The sequence below is a fragment of the Malus sylvestris genome, chromosome 9, assembly GCF_916048215.2.
Source record: "Malus sylvestris chromosome 9, drMalSylv7.2, whole genome shotgun sequence".
Lineage (NCBI taxonomy): Eukaryota > Viridiplantae > Streptophyta > Magnoliopsida > Rosales > Rosaceae > Malus > Malus sylvestris.
In genome coordinates, this window is record NC_062268.1 from 4,129,108 (window position 1) to 4,142,735 (window position 13,628).

General features: G+C 38.6%; 3 protein-coding genes across 7 annotated transcripts in view; 1 reads left to right on the top strand and 2 right to left on the bottom strand.

Moving 5' to 3' along the window:
• Nucleotides 1-13,628, top strand: part of LOC126582181 (uncharacterized) — a 98,866-nt gene that overhangs the window by 34,289 nt on the left and 50,949 nt on the right. The window lies entirely within an intron of this gene.
• On the bottom strand, nt 257-6,713 carry LOC126582170 (probable ubiquitin conjugation factor E4). Its single transcript, XM_050246190.1, has 16 exons — nt 5,545-6,713; nt 4,809-5,013; nt 4,454-4,605; nt 4,119-4,371; nt 3,799-3,951; nt 3,080-3,283; nt 2,864-2,976; nt 2,663-2,777; nt 2,454-2,543; nt 2,128-2,331; nt 1,939-2,034; nt 1,667-1,789; nt 1,168-1,260; nt 923-1,087; nt 757-846; nt 257-663 (listed from the first exon to the last, which is right to left on the bottom strand). The coding sequence occupies exons 1-16, from the start codon at nt 6,384-6,386 to the stop codon at nt 484-486; spliced, it is 3,078 nt and encodes a 1,025-aa protein (XP_050102147.1). The 5' UTR covers nt 6,387-6,713; the 3' UTR covers nt 257-483.
• On the bottom strand, nt 9,191-12,229 carry LOC126582177 (phosphatidylinositol 3,4,5-trisphosphate 3-phosphatase and protein-tyrosine-phosphatase PTEN1-like). Of its 2 annotated transcripts, none has more exons than XM_050246199.1 (7): nt 11,993-12,229; nt 11,463-11,778; nt 11,180-11,356; nt 10,911-11,024; nt 10,534-10,722; nt 10,096-10,434; nt 9,191-9,590 (listed from the first exon to the last, which is right to left on the bottom strand). In XM_050246199.1, exons 2-7 carry the CDS (start codon nt 11,742-11,744, stop codon nt 9,450-9,452), a joined length of 1,242 nt encoding a protein of 413 aa, XP_050102156.1. In that variant the 5' UTR covers nt 11,745-11,778; nt 11,993-12,229; the 3' UTR covers nt 9,191-9,449. The 2 variants fall into 2 exon arrangements, with proteins under 2 accessions (XP_050102156.1, XP_050102157.1); XM_050246200.1 differs by having other exon boundaries at nt 11,463-11,783.

Genomic DNA, 13,628 nt, shown 5'->3' on the forward strand with positions numbered 1-13,628 from the left:
AACCTGTGAGATCATCTGAGGTCACAATCATGGTCTTCATCATTCTTAAATCTAAGGCTTGGGTTTCGTTGGCGGCTGCTTGTGATTGAGCTCCCTTCTCTTAAGGAAAACAAATTTAGTGCCACCACCACCGTGCATATATTCCCAGTGCGAGTTACATGACCTACAGGGAAGGCCGTCTCTACTTCCCACCGGTGGCCGGCCGTTTCACCACAACAGTCAAAAATTAAGCTAAGGTTTTCAGCTGTCACAAACATATTTAAGACCACTGAGTTTATTCCAACTGATTTCATAAGTCCAACAATTAATGAAAATGAAATTACACTTTACAACCCTCACCTTTCAAGATCAGTAATCGTTTATCTACTAGAAAATATACTAATCACAAGCTAAAAGATTTATAGTTGCAATAACCTTTCAGACGAATTTCTCCGCTGTTACTTTCCAAAGGCTATAAATCGTAATCATCCTATTAACAACGTCCTAATCAATTAGCATTTCACTAGTTGTAGTTTGTATCGTTGCCTTGGAGCTCTGCGTGCTCAAGTCTTCCCCGCGCTTCTTCGATTCTTGGGACCTAATGAACTCTTGTATCCTTGCCTTTAACTCATTGTCCGGTATCAGCATGTCCGCAGTAAGATGGGATCGGTTGAACGGATCAGACTGCAAATCACACGCAAACGATAAATTAGCACGATAGGAGATACATTTCATAAGATTGCGGAATATGTTATCACATAAAGACTGATGACGTACACTATCACTAAGAAGATGCCTTTGAATGACGGGTCGGTCTACTGTGATTCTTGAAGAAGGTAAGATAACTGGATCCTTCATTAAAGTGTACTGCAAGAAAGAAAATACATGTAAATAAAAAAGCCGGCTCCAACATATCTTCTGAACCACAAACACAAAAATGTACCTGAATTGGATCGAGGAATTCATCTGGTATGTCCCCAAGAATAGCTTCAATGTCCATGGCCTCCGAAGCAGCAACCTTGGCTTTCGCACCTAGCTCAATAAACTCTTGTATGATCCTCCCATCTTCACCAATTTTCCTTAGGACATCTGCTGCAGCACTAAATAACTGGAGCGATGTACAACTGTGTCAGGCAACATCCCAGCCAAACATAATGATGGAAGTTAAAGCCGACTAATCTGAATTACCTGCTCATTGTACGAACGACCATCCTTTGAGATGGCAGCTGGAAATATATTTTCTGAATCACCCTTTGCCAAATGAACATATATGTATACAATCTTCGAACAAAATAAAAAAAAGGTAGTCAGGCTCGGTGTTCTTCAATCAAACAAATGCAAAGGTCTCTGCCAACAACAAATCAGACGCTAAAAAATGTGCATGATTGCATAGGCTAGAAATGCTAGCACAATCTTAGAAATTTCACAATACTCATAACTGTCATCATAACTTTAGGCCCCGTTCCAATTGAAGTTAATAGTAATGAAGCAGGCCCTTTGTTCGACCAAATGGATGGTCAGGGTCAGCTAAGCTGTGAAACTATGAGCCATGTTCAACTGAGTGTTCTTTACTAACAGGCAGATTTAGATTCAGTCATACGAAATAACCATATACATACATATATAATTTCAGCTGCATGCCTTCCGCCAAGCAAAAAGCACATAAGTTCGAAAATCGTATGCCAACCTGCTTAAGCAATTGCTTTGGACGGAATTCATACTTCTCAGGGTCTTTCAAGCTAAGAGATTTTCTTTGAGGGCCTACTAATTGCAACAAAAAGTAATTGAGCATGCTGGCCACCCTTTCAACCTGGAAAGAAATTCAAATTTGAAAGACTAATAAGATAAACCTCGAGGAAGCTGCTTATTGATTTAGCAACCAAACTTTCATTTCAGAGCAATAAGCATGCATCTTTAGGAATGTGTGCGAGTGAGAGAGATTAAAAGAGATGTTTATACCATCTCAGGAAGTAGGAAAGGAGCTGTAATTTGTTCTGTAGTAAATGCCATCATACTAACGTCTTCATTTGCTAACTTCATATCTATTCGGATAATCTGTTAAGAAATGTATTCATTGGGTTAGGTACTCTTACTTCCAGAAGAAAACTATCATGGTTTTTATTTTAGTGGAGGGAAGATGAAACAGACATTCTCTTGAGACTGGAAGAGGCGTGTTCTCTCCTGCCTTTCTTGAGCAGGTCTGCGCTCCCACTCTGCAGTGTTTGACATCTCAGCTTCCAGTTCTTTGTGTTCAAGAATTTTGTTAAGACTTTCATCCAGAAGATAGATGCTATCATTGATCAAGAAGTTTAAGAAATTCAAGTAAACACCCTTCTCCTCTTCCTTTGCAATCTGGAACAATATATAAGTTATTGCAGTTAAGGGCACATGCCGTAAAAACCAGAAAGCAGAATTTAGAGAACTTAGAATAATGACAGAAATTTCAAACAAGTCCTTCCATTAAACTACTCTACCTGTTTCCAAGCATTTCGATGACTAGGGACATGCCACAGATATTCAAGAAGTTCAGCAATATTGTGGCGAATATTAAACTTGTCATAGAACTGCACAATTGGAAAAACAAACACACCAATGAACAAGAAGATAATTGAGAATGCAAAACAAAATGTATTTATATGAACCTCCTTCAATATCTCGCACACATGAACATAAGAGCACACACCTGTGTGTGAGAACCAGTGAACTCGATGTCAACATATAGCTTCAAGAGATTCCTCACAAGATACTCAAGAGATAGTTGGTGCCCTTCAAATAGGGTCGCTGTAATAGATGATCCGCTGTAGACGCAAGGCAAAATTCTATAAGTGCCCAATTTTCATCATCAAATCAAAGGATGTGAGATAAAATGGAGACGTTAAACCACCTTCCACGGGGCATCCAGCAGTTTAGGACTTCAACCATCTTTGCTCTTAGGTAAGGGTTCCTGATATATTCTGGGCTGGCCATAAACATTATAATGAAGTTCATAAAATCATCCTGCAAAGCAAAAATAAAAAATAAATTAATAATACATGAAGATAAGAAAACAGGAGGTATGAAGAGAAAAATTTATGATAAATGTCTTCAATAAAAATTCTACCAACAAAACCCCATCCAAGGCTTTTGGAATCCGGGAAGCAAATATAAGCAACTCCATGGCATCTTCCACAAAATGCTCTGGCATAGAAGCAAACTCCGTAGGGCTAGTTGATGGCAGGGGCATTTTAAACCCACCAACCAAGCGAACTAGCCACACCACCATCAAACGATAGAAAGTAAGAGCACTCTGTATAACTGTCGGATCCTGAAAGGGAGAAAAAAAAAACAAATATAAGGACAAGTAGTGGCTCCAAACAAGAACCCCAGGGAAGGCAACTATAAGAAAAGAAGTGAACCAGTGAAGAGCAGCAACAGTAAGCATTGTAAAATAGGGCTACGAAACGGTAAACAGTACTAACCAGCATACACATTAGATTACAAACACGTATGTTAGATTTTCTAAATGAAGCATTTTTTTTTTCATCCTTCATTGAAGGAAGAATGGTTAAAAACTTAAAAACATCATAACCTTAGAATGGATAGACAGACTTCCTACAAAGATGATGCAGATGCCATAGACTAGAATGGCCACCCAACACATCATTCAACTTCAATATGACTAGCAACTTAGTACGCCCCTCAACACCCATATGAAAATAGAGACAAGCTCAAACCTAATAGGCTAGGATACCAACCTCATAAGAACTATTTAAAAATATGTATGACCCCACAAATGCAAATAACCACACAAACGTGTGCACACAAAGAGTTCGGACATACCCTTAATATCTGAGCTTCATAAGAAAGCTTTTCCTGCGAATATGACTCTATTTCCTTCTCAAGGCGAGCTATATCTATCTCCAATTGTGGAGAAGATGTCTGGCCTTGCATGGCTTTAAGTGTGGTGAGAGTATCTTCAGACCTTGAAATGTCCTGGATTGAGTATTTTTCAAATATAAATGTTCCACCCATCAATTACATATAACAATATACAGTTCATGAAGTATATGAATTTCTTAAATCATGAAATAACAAGCAATAAGCAGTTGCTTATCACCATGTGGTATTTCACGTCTTCCAACAAGGGACACCCCAGTTACCTGTACTAAATGTTTAAAGTCAGAAAATGCTTTCAACAATCCCAGATTGAGCACCCTTGCAGTCATGAAGAAGCATTCGCAAATAAATGAATATTTAGCTTTTTCACTATTTGGCTTCACGTTGACACTATTTCCGGAACTGGTGGCTTCTTGAGATTGTAAAAGGCGAGTTTCACCATCAGTATTCCCCATACTAGCTTTATTAATCCATTCAGTAACTTCTTCAGACGATGCATGTAAAGCAGTCAAACCTCTAATGTAGGTCAAGAAAGAATGGTTAGCATGCGGAACTCAAGAAGGAAATTTATGTCCACTAATAAAAAAAAAATCCTCACCTTAACTCCAAACGGTTACTGTAGAATACATATTTTGGATCAATTTTGTCTCTTTTTGTTAAATTTGCATCTAAAAACGGCTCACAAAGCCGAAGCATGACAGCACTGAGATTGACAAACATGCCTGAACTTGCACATGAAAGAGGATCTACCTGTGACCATAGTAACAAATTACTGGATGTTCATAAGTTAAGAATCCAAACATTCCTTACCAAAGTTGACACGAATTATCAAAAGAAAAAGGCTTCAGTTAAGGTCAAACTAAATAATTGTGTCTGGCAGTTTTACTGGCCAAGATTACAATCCTTCACAAAATAACATCATTGTTTGCATCTCAAACGATCAAAGACAATACCTGAATCTGAGCCCTTGATGAGTTTTTGTTGATCACCTCTGCAAGATACTCAAGAACATTCTCACGGGTGTCAGCATTTTTCAGTAGTAAGAGAAGAACTTCAGTAAGGCCATCATATAAGTTATTCATGACTGTCTTAATTGTGGCAAATGAAGATAGCAGATCAGCTGGTCTACGAGTTGAAGCTTCTGAAAAGCACTGCTGCCTGGTGTTATCGTTCAAGAGAGAAACAATGCATTAATAAGAAGCCCCTTTTTCCTTCTAAACATTAAAGAGAAAGAAAGTTGACTACTAACCCGAATAGAAAGAGAGCACAGAATGCAATGGCCGTTAAAACTACATGCACATTTATCTACCAGTTTCATGCATGGTTCAGTTTCTTTTAGTCGACTCAAGATTTATAAGTTTCCGAATTTGAGAAGGCGATATGGTAACCAAGCAAACTGAATTGAAACCTATAATTTTTGTTTTTCTCTTGAAAAGAAGAAAGGTAAGTTTCACCAAGCCATACAGATACACAAGTTTCAGTTAACTGTAGCTTAGCTTTAGTCTTCTACAGTCTAGAAACTGAAAACAACACAACATACAAGATTTTATTCTATACCAGTACCACAAACCAAAGGAAATAACATAACAAGAAGACCATGTCAACAACAAATGCAAATAATCGCAACCTGAAAAGTACAAGCATCATTGGCAAACAAGCAAACAAGAAACACAAAAATAGTTCACTCACCCAACATCAGGCTGGCTCTTGAAAATAGGATGATCAGGCAGAGCACTGACATGAAAAAAAGGACCCAAAATGCTAGTCCTCTCAATCACACGCCCATTCAAGTACACCCCTTTTGGAATCCACCACGGGTGATTCACAAGTGACCTTGCACCAACCGGCAACTTAACCAAAAAATACAGAGCCCTCAGTGGCTGCTGGAAGTTTCCGAGGGCCGAAACCTTAAGCACAATCTCTCTAAGCTCCTCATACAATCCCTTCAAAATTGGGTCCAAGCTATCGAAATCGGAGTCGGTGAAGAACTCCTCCAAAAACCCAGGTGGGCACTGAATTCCCCCACTACTCCCACTTCCTCCAAACCCATCAGCTGAACCGCCACCCTCTGAGAAGATCAATGGCAATAAAGGCGAGGCATTCGGCTTGTTCGAATCGAAATTCGGGTTGGGGAACGATTCGGGATTCCCCAAATGAATCCTACAATACGAAACCGAAAGCTTCTTCGCTTGCCTAACCACGGATTCCAATTCCGACTTCAAGTTCCTATCTTTCATGGAAGCAATTTTCTTACCCTCGTCGTAGGCGCGTTTGTAACACCCGATCAGGTACTGGAACGGCAGTTCAGCAGCGGGGAAGCTGCCGGATAGCCGATCGATTAGAATCGATTCCATGAGGTCGCAACTGAGCCTCAACTCCTTCCCCTCGCTGAGAATCTCTGCCGCAGTCATCTCCAAGTAAACGACTCGGGAATCGGAGTCCGATGGACCGGTCAGCGATACGAGAAAGATTTTGCGGAGGACTATGTCCTCCAACTCCTCCCGGGACCGCTGGCGTTTCGGGGTCGCCATAAATGGAATCTGGGCTCTCAGTAATGGGATTTTCCCCCTCAGTAATCAGTAATGGGATTTTCCCGAGAAACAAACAGATGGGTGGTTGGATTTTGGGTTGATTGCGATGGTGGATGGTGGAAGGTGGGTGTTTTAGTGAGCCGTCGCCATTGTAGAGAGAGAGAGAGAGCAAAAACAACGACGCAGAGGTTTCCTTGATGGTGTGTGAGACTCAGTAGAACAATAGACGAGGACTCGGTGGAGAAGAACTTGGGAGAAAAGTAGGAATGGCTCCCCAAACGGCCCCGGTTCACTCCGGTGTCCGGTCCGATCCTGACGGTTTTTTTTTTTTTTTTTTTTTTTTCCTCTCCCCCTCTCTCTCTCTTTAGCACGGTACCGGCTTGGTCCAATTCAAAACCCATTTATGAGAAGATTAGGAGTTTGGATTCTATTAATGAATCCAACTTTCCAACTTATATTCGATAATAATTGGATTAGTACTATAATTACTATTAATGATGATTAACGATCATTAGCGTAGTCGCATATAGGTACTGGTATTCACATATCTATTTTTACTTATCAATTATTATAAATTATTCTCAATTTTTTCAATTATCGAATCGAATGAATTCAACAAGTAAAGTGGTTATGGGAGAAAGAGTTTGTGGTAAATACTGGGATGGGCGGAGGCTTGGCTGAGGTGGGCTATAGCCCAACAGAAATATCAGACCAATTAAGGGTATTATTATTCATTGTAGCCCAACCCATTTTCTCTAGCCCAACCCAATTAGACCAAAATATTATTATTACTACTCAACCCATCCCCATGAGCTTTTGTTCTCTCTTTTCAGCCCTTTGACTCTCTTTAACTTTTTTTTTTTTTAACAAACGATATTATGTACACTAATGAGGATAAAGAAGTAAGCCAAGCCTCACATTGAGCCAATCATACTAATATGGTTCAAATCCGTCTTTGGCGAATCGAACCTAAGACCTCTCACTTATAAGTGAAGAGGAATACTTCTAGACCGTAGTACGAAGCGGCACTCTCTCCACCTCTTAAGTCCACTTCTCTTACATCTCTTACCCCAAAACACTAGAATTCGAATAATGTTACACTAGAATTTGAGTAATGTTACACTTATCTCATTTTTTTAATACTACATTTGTACCATATTTTTAATAGAGGTACATCCACATTATATGTGGGTCCCATATCTATTAAAGATAAGATCTGATACATATGTGGTATATAAAATACGATAAGAATAACACTTGTTTTAGACTTCAGCCTTTTATTTTTCTACATTTCACAACATTCAAATTTTCTCAACACAAACCTTATGTTAAAGTTAAGGAATAATACTTAATTTGAAATAATGGAGGATAAAAGTCATTAAGTAAATTACAAATTCTCGGTTTTCACAGTTTTCTCTTAGCAAGGAAGTAAATTTTTGTACTTTGATATGGATATTGATAGTTGTCTTGAAAGTTCAGTCCACTCAAGCTTTAAATCCTAAATTTGTACCTTCATCACAGCAGTCCATTTTTTCGAAGGGCGAGAAGACTCGCACAGCCTTTGGTCATCCTTGTGCGATTCACAAACCTCATAAATCGAACCAGGACATATTGCGTGGAATACTGGCATGAAATTCATCATCAATCATTGAGCCCACCTCGTGGTGGTTCTTTATTATTCAACTTATTTACGGTTAAAAGGAAAAAATTGAAATATCATACTACCAAAAAAAAAAAAGTAGATCCTTTTAATAATAAATAAATAATAAAGATGGTGTTTTATCTTAGTAATAGAAGGAACCGGATCCCCTCTGGACCCAAATATACTAAGTCTGCTGAGCAAAGGATCCGGTTCGTGGAAATTTGATCCAACGGCTACAATTATTATAACTTTTAGATGGCTCCTGTTTGTAGCCGTTGAATCAAATTTTAACGACCCGAATCTCTTGCTCAGTAGGCTCAGTTTTATTGGGTCAGGAGGGGATCCAGTTCTGTAATAGAAAACAATCATGCATATTTTCAACTTAAAAAAAAAAAAAAAAAAAAAAAAAAAACTCATCAAAAAGCATGACAACTAATGTCTGCATAATCTTTAACCTCTATACGTTCATATCATTTGCAGGTAGTACCCCAGAGCGTACCAACATTTAGAAACTGACTTGGACTTGGATTTCTTTTGCTTCAGAACACGTATGCATGTAGACATTGATCTTACGCGCGTTCTGAATTCTCTCAATTTTACACCTAGTTTGTAAGAACTCGTAACAACGGTTAGAGATTAAGGTCTTGATCGCTGTGAGACCCCCAATATATTAAGGGCACCCCCGAAATTTTGACTTGAAGAGATCTCTTTGACGCTGTTGCAGGTACATGGACCAAGGTTCGAACTGATTCGTTACAATCGACGAGAGATAAGGGATCTTTCTGGATTCACAGATGATCACTTGAACAAAGTTAAGATCCAAGGCTTCCAAGGGAATGCATACGAGATAGGGTTTGCCATTTGCCTTACGAACATTCAACATGCTCGAGGTCATGGTCATCAGTCCATTCCATAAAACCTACTTGGGTGGAGGAGAGTGCATGGAGGCCATGGTGGTCGAGGTAGTGCACCACTATAATCGTGGTTTGGATCCATCTTAGGAAGTAAACCGCAGGGCATTCGTCGAGGAAAAACTCGAGCGATACTTCTCTAACGGTCGTAATCAGCAAGTTCATTATATATAGGTCTTCGGAGATGGGATACGTAGTACAAAAGAATCGCAATGAATCATCAAAATTTCAAGGTAAATAAGACATCAACATCTGCAAAGGGCTCTGGATCGTACTATGATTCAAAACTTGCTCTTTCAAATCGCAACTGCTTTCTGCCGGTGAAAAATCAGATGGCAAGGATGCAGGAGGAACGTGATTTTGTATACATATACTGTTATAGTTGCAAAACTGCAGGGTTTATCATGTCGAGCAATTTGTGTCGACAAAATTACAGAGGCAAAATTCATTTGATCAATAGGAGTCATAAACCGCCCGTTTAATCTCCTTGAACAATTCCAGGTTAAGACTTTACAGCAATTCATGATGATCCAATGGAGTTGTGAATGAGGGTCTTGCATTGACAGGACCAAATAGTAGCTCTAAGCAGAAGGCAGGGCCGCATACCGATCTTCCTTTTTTTCCAACTTTATCCAAATCCCGAACAGTGAGCTGCAACCATTCAAAACACCAACACATCAACATGAATCAAATTTTTAACTGTGGGAGAGCCTGTTTGGAAGTGCTGTTAGAATGGCTATAATTATATTCCTGACGATGTTTAGCAGAAAAAAGTTAGGTGTTTATGGGTTGTGAAAGCGCTTGGAAGCATTAATGCTCAATAACGCAAAATTGACCCATAATCACTTTCAGCAAAATTTTTAAGAAAAATTCAAATACTTCCTGAAAATACATTTGATAGCACTTTTTCAAGAAATAGTTGAGCAATGTTTCTCCCAGGAAGCACTACATATGCTTCCGTAACCCGTAAGCACTCCTAAACTTTGTCTGCCATACATCACTAAATGCCCTTCTGGTTGTTTGGAAATGCTTTTGACCTCTCTAGAAGTAATCCCAAACAAGGCCTAAAATTTTCATCGTGCCCATAAGTGCTTTGTATAGAAGCATTTTCAGTGGACCGTTGATAAAGTGCTGGAAAGAGAAAGTAGGTCAAGACCTGTAGCAAGCTGTTCCTGATGAAAGCCGTGTTGAAGCAAGCATAGAAGAGGCGACTTCCATACATTTTTTGATAGAAAATGACTCGCACATCTCCAGTTACCTGCACAGGCTTATCGAAGTAATATTCAAGACAGGCCTTCTGGTAAAGTGCCGAGCTTTCTGTATCCATTTGGACTACAACATGAGGCTCATCCGATTCTGATTTCTTATCTTCCTCATCGCCTTCGACGAATGAGAGATAGTATCGTGGACTACTCGTCCTCTGACATCCTTTCTGGATTTGTTTGCAGGAACTCCTAGAAACTTCAAGTGACGGACGATAAACCTGGCCGGAAATCTGTTAACACAAGGTTCAAGAAATTCTTATTAGTTGACTTATAAGGATATGGTAATTGATCAATGTTCTAGATTATCAGAATGTACAAAAAAGGCAAACCTCTTGCAGCTCCGACACCACAAAAAAGATTTTCTCGATGTTAACCGTGTCATAAAATCGGATTCTCCTCAATTCTCTGCTACATTGCTGAGGCAAGTTCACATCAGGTGGTGCATCTTCAACTCCGTGAGGTAAAGAGAGACAGTTCGACCAGTATCCTACATAACGGCGTTGACTTGGTATTGAGACCTGTTTCGATCAGATACCAATGACAACGTGTTTGTTAGTGTAAGCTGTTTTATGCCCTTCTTAGAAGAGTTTTCAAATGACTTGATTGGAAATTGAAAGCAATACATAAGCTCAATTTTTTGTTCATACAGATTATGATATACTAACATTCTTTTGGAATCGTTTGTATTAGACGTAATATGACTTACTCCTTCATTATTGATGGTCCGCCTTTGAGCATACAACAGAAGAGCTTCCTCTGCTGGCATCCCACAGTAGACTAGGTAAGCACATACCATTAAACCCGTTCTACCTTTGCCTGCCTGCATCAAAATAGCAGCGATCAAAAAACACAAACGTTATAATGCATCCTCAACGGTGTAAATTTAGCTTAATCAATGTTTTATATTTGGATTCAGATAATTAAGCAAACAACAATGTTTGCTTAAGAAATAGCTTGCTATTTATGCCTACCTACCATGCAGTGTATAACGGCAATGTTTTTCGGATCCTGTGATAGCCATGAATCAACATTTTCACAGAAGAGCTTGATCATTTCTAGATGTGGAACATGATTGTCATCAAAAGGAAACCTCTCCACACGACCATGAAAATGAGACGGGTCATAACTTTCTTCGATGCAAAGGTTATAGATCTGAAAAAATACTACCCTATTAACAAAAAGAATGTATATATAAAAAGGAATCAAAATTAGAGGAATAATTTAAGAAGGAACTAATTGGATTAAGGAGCTGCAGTACCTTGTAATGATCTTGATGTCTCATATCAAGCACAGACTTGACCTGCCAAAGAGGATTACGATACATTGCCCGCATTCGTTCTGAAGGGAATGACATTGCCAAAATGCGATCCGTAATGTAAGTCATGTCGAGATCATAACCAGCAACAAGCATTCGCCTCCGTTGCTTCGACACCAAGTTACGGATGTAAAGACTTTTACTCAGACAATTGATCACTTTGTGTTGTATGGTCAAGCTTTCAAACTTCCCAGCCGGCACTTGCCTTGAAAATTTCAACCCCATCTTTTGGCTGATATAAATGTGAATGTTATGGTACCTAACCTAAGAAAACACCATTCATCAACAACTACTAAACAAAATTAACAATCATAAATATCTGAAAAATTACATTCATGCTTAAACACACACACGTTATTCGCGTCACATTTATTCACTTCTCTTATACATGTCAGTCACGGGGACAACCTCCCTTATCAGCAATGTGATATAAAAATATCGTGCATATAGCATTTCTGAGAAAGAAAATGTACCTGCAGAGCTGAACATGAAGTTTATGATGAATTGGGTGAAAGGAACTTGATGTGTTGAAGCAAATTCTAGGGCAAAAAAAGTAAAAAAACCCCAAATTGAAAAGGTTTGGGGAAGAACCCTAGAATGAGCTTTGGAAAAAGGAAAAAAATATGTGGGAGGTTAGGGTGGCCGGGAGGTCATGACGAATGTGACCTTCATTTTTCGTTGGTTGAGAGAGAAGAAAAAAGAAAGCTGATCGGAATTGGGAAGCTTAAGCCAAATTGGGAGGGCACAACAATCTCAACCCCAAATTTGGACCAAAATTGTTGCGGCAAAAAATCAAAAATAGGGAGCAAAATTGGGCGAGAACTTAGGGTATTTATCTGCCTTGGACAGAAGAAAGCTTTTTTAATTATGACCGTTGGGATTGGCTGAGCTAATCAACCCTAATAAAATATTACATGACCGATCGTGATAAAAACCCTGGAAAAAAACAATTGTGAGAACACATGCAAATCTGATATCACTATTCAAATAAGTTGTGATATACAGTTCAATAGAGATCCAACACAATCTTGTGTCTTAGGGGAAACAGAGAAATTTTTGTATGTGACTGCAATTAAAAGATTTTCAATTTGAATAATCTAGCTTTAAATATAAGACCAAGCATCTTCAAATGTACACAAACTTAGTACATTTGAAAATACTTAGTTGTGTAGTTGGAATCAAGGATGGGTTTGCCCTACTAGATGTTACAGCAATTGTTATAGAGGAGAAATAATGAAAATGGTTTGAAAACTTTGAGTTTTAACGATAAGGACAAAATAAAGGGTAAAGTGAATAGTACCACGATTGACTTTTTAATGTAAAAATATGATTTTTCATTAAAGTAAACAGTACCGGGAGCTTTTCATTAAAGTTCTCTAAAACTTGCAAATTTGCATCGACTCGCAATATAGGTATATTAATTCATTCATCAATATTTGTCTAGAAAAGCCACATTAAGCACACCATAAACTCTTTAGTTATTAGGGAAACTCATCTATTTATGGGTCGGCAGCAAATAAAACAATAAAAATTGGAAGATGAAAAATATATTGGAAAATTAAATTAGGGTAGTAAAGTGTAATTTACCCATTAAATTATTCAAAGTGGCAAACAAATTCAGAAGAACCTCTAAAGTAAACTGTTGCAACAAAGGAGGATGATGAGAATCCGAACCTACACCAGGATGCATAGGCGTCATTACTTTCTGTCACTGCAATAAAACAACCAAAAAATTCATTAGAAATAAGCAATTTCACTGTAAAGTCTTTTCTTTTTGGTTGGATAATTTGACCATAAATCGAAAATAAAATCAATAGTAAATTGTGTTGTTTTCTAGAGAAGAAAGGGGGAAGTTGCATGTGTCGTCTTTTTCCTCGACCTCCAAAACAGCTAAGCAACATACGTGATGCGATATGTAAGCTGTTATGCTATTCTCTGTCTTCGCCTCCGGCGACATGACAACGTCTATTGTCTAGTAAACGACATGCAAGATGCAATGGTTTACTTATCGCTAAGGTAAATGACATCACGCCGTACAAATATCAAGCGACACTAGTGAAGCCTGAACGGAGCAGAAAAAAGACGATGGCGGTGTCGCTTAGTTGTAAT